The sequence below is a fragment of the Andrographis paniculata genome, unplaced genomic scaffold (genome assembly GCF_009805555.1).
Source record: "Andrographis paniculata isolate CXL003 unplaced genomic scaffold, ASM980555v1 Contig35END, whole genome shotgun sequence".
Lineage (NCBI taxonomy): Eukaryota > Viridiplantae > Streptophyta > Magnoliopsida > Lamiales > Acanthaceae > Andrographis > Andrographis paniculata.
This window is the reverse complement of record NW_026137568.1, coordinates 2,304,441-2,313,355: the sequence shown is the minus strand read 5'-3', so window position 1 is coordinate 2,313,355 and position 8,915 is coordinate 2,304,441. Positions and strand designations below refer to the sequence as shown.

The window sequence follows — 8,915 nt, the reverse complement described above, 5'->3', positions numbered from 1 at the left end:
ATGTCTCAAAGTCAATCCCAACAAAGTTCATCTACTGATCCTACAATGAATTCTGCTGATCATCTTGTTGAACATGTTTCCATTCATGAAGGTGAGGATGATGAAATGCACAAGGTCATCGATTTGGAGATTTTTTCTGATAGCCATCAAAAGAATAAAGAAAAAAACATGGAAGAAGATAGGGAGACTTATAAAAAAAAAAAGAGTCGAGCTAGGAAATCGTATGTGTGGCAACATATGAAAGAAATATCTCAACCTGATGCGTCATTAAAAGTGCAATGCAATCATTGTAAATGGATTTTCTCAAGAAATCCGGGAGGAACGACAACTACTTACAAGCGTCATCTAGATAGTTGCATTAAAACATCACTGTCTTCGGAACATCAAGTTCTTTCTTTCACTACTGAATCTCATTCGGAATGGATAACTTCGATTGAAAATTATTGGTACGATCATGCTAAGGTATGAGAACTTGCATCCTATATGATTTTAGCTCATAAATATCATTTTCTGACGATGGAGCATGCCATTTTCAACAAGTTTTTTGAAAGCTATTTCTCCATTTCATCAAAAGATTAGTAGACATATTGTGAAGAAGGATTGTATGACTACTTTTGAATCTATAAAGAACAGAAGTTGAAATCAATGTTAAAGGGTGTTACAAGAATTAGTCTTACAACTGACTTGTGGAAGTCGAACCAAAATGTTCAATATATGGTGGTGGCTAGATACTTTGTAGATGACAAATTGTTATTACAAAAGAGAGTGTTGAATTTTTGTAATGTTCCATCCCCACATACATATGTTATTATTGTTGATGCACTTAGAAGATGTTTCATTGATTGAGAAATTGAAAATAAAGTGTCTAGTATTACAGTTGATAATGCTTCTTATAATGATGTGTGTGTGAAGAGATTGAAAGATGATTTGTTGTTGAGAAAACAATTAAGTATTGGGGGAAGGATATTTCACATTCGTTGTTGTGCACATATTTTGAATTTGTGGGTGCAAGATGGTCTTAATAAGATTGGGTCTGTGGTTGATTGTGTTCGGGATGGAATAAAGTATTTGTGTAATTTTGAAGCGCGTCTCATTGAATTTAGAAAGATAGAAAAGAAACTCTCTTTGTCTCCGAAGAAATTATTTCTTGACTGTCCAACACGATGGAATTACACTTATTTGATGTTAGCTTCAGCTTTACAGTTTAAAGATGTGTTTTCTAGATATGTTGATATTGATGTTGAATTTCGTTATGCGCCGACTGAATTTGAGTGGAGCCAAGTGGAAGATATTTACCAGTTTTTAGGAGTTTTTCATGAGATTACAAATATGATTTCTGGATCTGAATATCCAACGGCTAATATTTTCCTCCCTCAGTTGTATCGGATTAAAGAGCTTCCTAATGAGAAATCCACACATATTAGGTCTATGGCATTAAGAATGGAAGAGAAATTTGACAAGTATTGGGGAGACAGTAATGTGTTGATATCTTTGGGTGCTATTTTAGATCCAAGATATAAAAAAGAGCTTATTGGTTTTGTTTTTTCAATAATTTATGGTAAGGATGAAGCTTCAATTTACGTGGGTGATATCAAGAAGATTTTGTATGATCTTTATGATGAGTATGTCATGAGTTACACTTCCGAAGAGAGGCCTCCGATTGTATCGAAGTGTAAACATTCTGAAATTAGAGGGTCTTCAACTTCTAACTCTTTGGGATCTAGAGGGGTTGGAATTGAAGTTTTAACCGAAAAAGCAAAGTTTCATATGCACGTGAGTAAGTCTAATAAAGCCTCGCCACAAAAATCTGATTTGGATGTTTATTTGAGTGAAAGTAAATATGATTGTGATGCCAATGCAAACCTTGATGTTTTGGGTTGGTGGAAAAGAGAAAGATTGAGGTTTCGAGTATTGGCGAGGATGTCAAGTGATATATTATCTGTATTTTTTTTTTATTTTGTATTTTCATATTTTTATATATTCTAGTATCCCATTTACGTAATATTTCCAACCATTTATCTTCTCGGATCCAATCTGGACATCATTTTATGTCGGTTTTTTCTTGCAGTTGTGAAGGCTTTCTTAATCATTGTTTGAACTCTTTCCATAATAAGTCCCTAATAAGAAACTCGTGACTAGGGTCCCATCGATAATAAGGTTGTACTTCAAGAATATTAATTTAAGACGATAATACTCAAATTGAAAATAAATATTAGTAACAAATATATATACCTGGAACATCCTAAACAATTCGTATAGTTTATACAGCGAAACTTGTGAGAAATAAATCCAATCTCTTGTAAAATTTGTCCTTTATATACTTGAGATGACTGAAATAATCTCATCAATGGAACTGCATATCCAAAAATACCCCGATATAAACATCAATTAATATGTAGTAAACACATATTAAAACTTTTATTAACTTAGTCGAAATTATATGAAGTAATCCACTACCGGTTATTAGGTTGATTAATATTGAACCTCTGATTATTTTTGTTTGGGCCATCTCCATTGGACAACATAGGCAAAGGTGGAGATTGATTATCCATTCATTAAAACACAACTAAAATCGAAATGAGTATTTATGACTACAAAACGATGAACTTTTCTCAACTCAAATGCTTTAGCATTGGCTAAAGATATTTACTCAAATAAACTCTATTTGAAATTATATTACACATATTAGTGTCCAACAATTATTAATGTGTGTTTGATATATACTTCAATTTTCATCCTCCAATGGAAGTTAATTCATAGGGATTTCTCTGCGTCTGTATCATCCAAAATTATTATCAGATGATTATATATTGTGAAATTACATGGCCTAATTCTTAGATATCTATGTATCTTTTAAGAATCACATTCACTCAGTGATGATATTGATAGGGACAACAACATTTCCATTGGAAAGGATCAAAGAAGATGTTGACAGGATCATTTAAACACTTTTTTGGACCAATTATAGATAAGACTAATTAAAGTACTTGAGCTTTGTCAATTTTAATATGTACGTATGCTATTGATTAATTTCTGAAGGTGAATCAAAATATAAGGCAAAACCAGGTGCTATTTTATCCCATATCTATAAGATGATCAAAGAGTAATCACGATAACTGAAAGCAACAAATAGAAAGTCAGTGAATACAACCCAAAAGGTTAATAGGTAGGTGACACATTCTTTTCAATTATTAGGATAAGACAAATATGATTTGACTGAGAAGAGGAAAGGGAGCAATAAAACTAACTTTCTCCACTAATTCTTGAATGATTGTATTTTGTCCTAATTCAGTTCTTGCTTCTGAAAAAATAATAATAAAAAAAGATGGAAAAACTTAGTCACACATACAGGAAACATATGCATGTAAATTATATGTGTTGACATAGTGTAATCTCACCTTCAAATACACCCTCGATGTTGTCAACTCGAGTTTGCCGCTTATCGTGCTCGATTGCCCACCGAAATCCCTAGAAGCATTTTGCATACACATTGGACTGAACCATATGGGGTAGCAATAAGTCTTTATCTAAATTAATTCACTAGGCAGATTTGTCATCAAGTCTTTAACTTAACTTCACAGTCACAGCTACACAATATAAAACCAACTCACGTTATTAGATTTATGAAATACTCACTAAATCAAAGAAAAAAATAGCTAGCGGAAGCAATAGATTTAGAAAATACTTACATACTTACCAAATAAATCGAAAAACGAGTGTAATTAGGGCGAAATTGTACTCTTCCTAGCTCCATTTCCATAACTTTTGCCCCTTTACCTACCCAAAAGCTCCTATTTTTTCAACTTATCGACAATGCAATGAGATCTTGCTTGTGCATGAACCGCAGAAATAATTCAACGAAGGGTCAGTGGAAGGCGTGTATTGGCCGATGTGTTTCACCGGACGGCAGCGTAACAGGCTTGGAGAAGACGAGGAAGAAGAAGAACGAAAGAATAGAAATGAGAAAAAAAATGACAAGAGCCGAAAAATTGTTGTAGCCGCGCTATGCTGGATGTGTTATATTAGATTTAGGACAAAAGTAGATATTTTACAATAATAATAATAATTTAATTATAATTAAAAATTATTATATATTTATAAAAATAATATTAATACCGAGTATCAATATTAATAATTAATAAATAATTATTAATAATATAATAAAACAATAATACTTTTATATATTTAAATGATAGACACATATAGTGGCGTCTACAATTTTTTTTAAATGATAGGCGCCACATTCGACACCTCAATTTTTTTAAAAAAAAAATATTAAAAATAAGATACGTAAAACGGTTTTTTTATCATAAAATATTAATTATTTTTAAATAAAATATAATAAGGCACAATATTACGCGTCAATTTTTTATTACTTCCTCCGTTCTACCTATCGTGTCCACATTGCTGTTTATGTCTGTCTCACATCTCATGTCACTTATCTTTTTTGAAAAATGATTACACACTTTAATCTCATTTTAAATTTTTTATTTTATAATTTTTTAAATTTTTAATTAGACTAATTAGTTATTTTAATTTTAATCTATAATAATTTAGGATAATTATTTTCACTAATACATCTTAAATTATCTACTAATTATACCTAACATAAATTCTTGTGTCTACAATACCCCGGACACGCTACGTGAGACGGAAGGAGTATTATTATTTTGACACGGGCTCCGGTTACTATGTGTTTCACGCCGGGCTGCACCTCACTATTGATGTCATTTACCTCTTTTTCGGATAATGTTATCATATTTTTATTAATTTTTTATAATACTTAACTTTATTTTGTTACTTATCTCACTTTATATATATATATATATATTAGTATTTATGAACAAACAAACTTATACTTGAAAGATTATTTGAAATATTAAAGAAAATATTTGAAATCAATAAACTAATTTTGGATATTTGAAATACATCCTATTGACATATGAAATTAAAAAAAATAAATAAATAAATAAATAAATAAATTGATAAGACTATTTGAAATAAGTTTAACTTAATAATTTTTAGGTTATAGATTATAAGAAATGCTTATTGTGATGAAATATAAATTTCAGTCTAGTGTTAACGATACACAATATAAAGACATATATTATACAGTGAAAAGAAAGACGTGATGAATTATATTAACATAAATAAAAATATAATATATAAAATGATACTACACGATATAATAACAAATGTCATACTATATAAAGATAGACAACATATCAATATATATACACAATATATATATCTAAATAAAACACATGACTGACAATACGTGATATAAGGACATATAACATCCAAGAGAGATATACAACATATAAATTATATAACATAATATAAAAATAACATATAAACTGATAACATATCATATAATCTCGCACCATAGTAGTGCATACTAAAAATATTTTAGTACACTTTCGGATAGCGGCTGTAACTTCCCACGTCACTAAAAAAAAAAAAAAAAATTTAGTACAAAAAAATATATTAATACAATACATTTATATGTTTTTATTCAAGATATTGTACATCCTATATTAAATAAAAATAAAATAGTTGTAAGAGATGACATAGTATTGATAGATTCGTTTTATGATTTTTCTATTCACACGGTTGTTTCAAAGTTCAAACCCAAAGCTACTGAACATGACAAACGCTATTATTATTATTATTATTATTATTATTATTATTACTTATTCCGTTGTTCAAATATATGTTCATTTTTTTTAAGGTTGTCATAAAAAAAATATTTTTGTTTCTTTTTAACTAAAGTTGCGTTTGACAATTATATGATAGCTTTTAACTATTAGCTGATTCAGTTAGCTGGTTTGAATTCAATTAACGTATTAAAGTGTTTGGTAAAACAACTGTTTGACTACCTGTTTATACATAAAATGACTATTAAGGACATTGATATGTTATTTTTTAAAACATTTAATTTTGTTCATTTTGATTTGAAATTTATGAGAATTTTTGTTATTAATTATTAAAAATTATAAATATATTATAAAATATTTATTTTTATTTTTATTATTTAGATTTGAGAAAATTAATTTACTAAAAATTAATAATTTTTTATAAAAATTATGTAAAATATAAAATAATAAATCTTTCGTATATATATTTTTATTATGTTAATTATTATTTTAATATATATAAATAAATTAATAACTTTTATATTTTCTATTTAATTTAGTTTTAAAAATTTATATATTTTATAAATAAAATAATTTATATGTAATAATTAGTAATAGTAATTATTTTAAATTTACAAAAATAAAAATATAATTTAATAAATTAAATATATTAAAAATAATTAATAAAATACTGCTATGAAAATATATTTATATGTATAAAATAAATAATTAAATTTTAAAGGTAAATAAGGAATAATCAAAATTAAAATTACAACACTCTTTCAAAACATTGGGTTGGTTAGATAAACTTTTCAAAAATTAACTTTTGGATTTAAAATTTTTTTTCTAAAAGCTAATTTACCAAACACCAAAATTAGCTTTTTGACTAATCAAATAGCTAAGCTGTTCAATAAACTAAAAGTTTTTCAAAAAATTATTTCTCAAACACCCTCTAAAACATTATTACACTTTTTTTCATTTCTTTTTTATTATAAAAGAAAAAAAATAATAATTATTAATTATTTTTATTAAAATTCGTGTCTGATCAAACGAACGAGTATTATTATTACTATGTATATTCATTGAATCAATTGAACAAGCTCACATTAGCATCATCGAACACCCCCGGCATATGACTGTCGAAAGTAGAGTCATCAAACAAAGAAAAATCAAATTCTTGGATGTAATTAGAAGTGTCCACCAAAAACGACGAGGATGACATCCCCACCAATCCACCAGAATCAATTGAATCCTCAATGTCCCAATTGAAGCTCGACATCTCAGACCAGATCAACGGATCCAGATCACACGACCACGCTTCATAATCATGGCCTGACCAAATGCTGCTGCTGCTGCACGACGACGATGACGACGACGATGACGTGTCCAAAACGTACACATCGCCGCCGCCGGAGGAATACGTTGACGTTTCCGATGAACTCAGACAATTATTATTATTATTATTATTATTCTCTTGCCGGAACGACGAGGATTTCCGATCACCATCTACGGCCTGCTGCTTGATTTTGCCATTGACGTTGACATATCCTGAAGATTTGCAGGCAGCTGATTTCTTGCTGCGGCGGTGCTTGTTGAAATTTGTGTGCCAGTAGTTCTTCACCTCGTTGTCGGTTCTTCCCGGGAGCTTTGCTGCAATGGCTGACCACCTGTGATCAATCAATCAATCATTAATCATTATTCATCAGTTCTCTTTCTCTTTAATTTAATTTACGGTAAATTATATAACACCCATTGTATTTTACTTAAAAAAAAAAATTTGCAAGAAACATTTTTGTTCAAAACTGTACAAATAAACAAGTAAAATATCTTAAATAACTTTTTTAATAAAATAAATAAATAAATAATTGATTAATCTTGATTTTATAGTTTTTTAAAAACAAATTCTTACCTGATTTTTACATTAAAAAAATTATAAAAATAAATGATTGATCAATTATTTATTTTATTAAAAAAATTATTTAAACTATTTTATTATTTTTATTTGTATAAAACTTGAGTAATTTATGTATTTATTCAGAACCAAACATGAATTTTGAATAAGAAGAGTCTTTTGTGCAAACTTCAGTTTCACGCAATAAACAAAATATATATATATATTTTTCATTAAAAATTAGGTGGTATATAATATGCTACCTCCTTCTCAGATACCGTGTCTGTTATACTGTAGACACTATATTTTAGGAGGGGTGTAATTAGTAAATAATTAAGAATGTATTAGTGAAAATAATTATCATATAATATAAATAATTATAAATTAAGATTAAGATAAATAATTAGTTTAATTAAAATTAAAAAATAAAATTAAAAAATTTTAAATGAAATTAAAGGGTGTAATAATTTTCCAAAAGGAAAGTGACATGATACGTGGAACCGACAGAAACGGCGGCAACGTGTATATGGTACGTGAGACGGAGGGAGTATAATTTACTACAATTTAATTTAATTTGATTATCTTTCTCTTACACACCTGTTGCCGAGTTCCTGGTGAAGTCTTCTGACGAGTTCTCCTTCTTCGATGGTGAATTGGCCTCTCTTCACGCCTGGTTTCAGATAATTCATCCATCGCAGTCTGCAGCTCTTCCCGCACCGGTTCAGCCCTAGACAGCCATAATTAAATCTCAGTTATCAATCATTGCAACCTGGGTGGATCAGAATTAGTAATAAATAATGATACCAGCATATTTGGGGAGCAATCGCCAGTTCCAGTGGCCATATCTGAGAACATAATCTCTCAATTTGTTGTCTTCTTCCTCACTCCACGCCCCTCTCTTCACTCCACTCTCGTCAACACACCCTGCCCTAACCATATTGCTATTTATTACTAATTGCTTCTTCACTGACTGACTGTGGTCTGAATTAGGGATTTGAATCCGATGGATGGATCGATTTAGCAGATAGTTCAGTTCTGATGGTTATATGTGGAGCTGGAAATTGAATGATATATATATATATATATGTATGTATGTATATAGAGTGTGAGTGTGAAGTGTGTATTTGGGAATTGGGAATTGGGAAGGAGCATAGGAAGAAGACTTGCACCTGCAGCAGCACCTGTTGAATAAAATTAAGTTGACTGGAATTATCCACGTGCTTTAATGGGAGGGATTGTATTGTTATTATTATTGCTTTTATTATGAGCAAAACGACAAAAAAGAAGGGAAGAGAAAGGAAGGGACAGAGAGACTTCCAAATCTGGCTCGTGCGAACCAGGCTTATCCCGAACACGCGGAGCTTCGTTTTATTATTATTATTATTATT

The 8,915-nt window shown here is 29.4% G+C and overlaps 2 protein-coding genes across 2 annotated transcripts; one reads left to right on the top strand and one right to left on the bottom strand.

Moving 5' to 3' along the window:
* On the top strand, positions 1-2,097 carry LOC127249048 (zinc finger BED domain-containing protein RICESLEEPER 2-like). Its single transcript, XM_051271640.1, has 3 exons — positions 1-91; positions 1,190-1,927; positions 2,069-2,097. Exons 1-3 carry the CDS (start codon positions 1-3, stop codon positions 2,095-2,097), a joined length of 858 nt encoding a protein of 285 aa, XP_051127597.1.
* A 4,616-nt stretch (positions 2,098-6,713) lies between these two features.
* Positions 6,714-8,625, bottom strand: LOC127249262 (transcription factor WER-like). Its single transcript, XM_051271989.1, has 3 exons — positions 8,332-8,625; positions 8,125-8,254; positions 6,714-7,303 (listed from the first exon to the last, which is right to left on the bottom strand). Exons 1-3 carry the CDS (start codon positions 8,462-8,464, stop codon positions 6,724-6,726), a joined length of 843 nt encoding a protein of 280 aa, XP_051127946.1. The 5' UTR covers positions 8,465-8,625; the 3' UTR covers positions 6,714-6,723.
* Positions 8,626-8,915: the final 290 nt, after the last annotated feature.

Bases quoted from the DNA above. Each gene is read 5' to 3' on its own strand.
- LOC127249048 (XM_051271640.1), top strand. From the start codon at position 1: ATGTCTCAAAGTCAATCCCAACAAAGTTCATCTACTGATCCTACAATG. The intron at 92-1,189 runs GTGAGGATGATG...ATTTGATGTTAG, and splicing joins ACATGTTTCCATTCATGAAG to CTTCAGCTTTACAGTTTAAA. The intron at 1,928-2,068 runs GTGATATATTAT...TTTTTCTTGCAG, and splicing joins AGTATTGGCGAGGATGTCAA to TTGTGAAGGCTTTCTTAATC.
- LOC127249262 (XM_051271989.1), bottom strand. From the start codon at position 8,464: ATGGTTAGGGCAGGGTGTGTTGACGAGAGTGGAGTGAAGAGAGGGGCG. The intron at 8,255-8,331 runs GTATCATTATTT...ATGGCTGTCTAG, and splicing joins ATTGCTCCCCAAATATGCTG to GGCTGAACCGGTGCGGGAAG. The intron at 7,304-8,124 runs GTGTGTAAGAGA...GATTGATCACAG, and splicing joins CACCAGGAACTCGGCAACAG to GTGGTCAGCCATTGCAGCAA.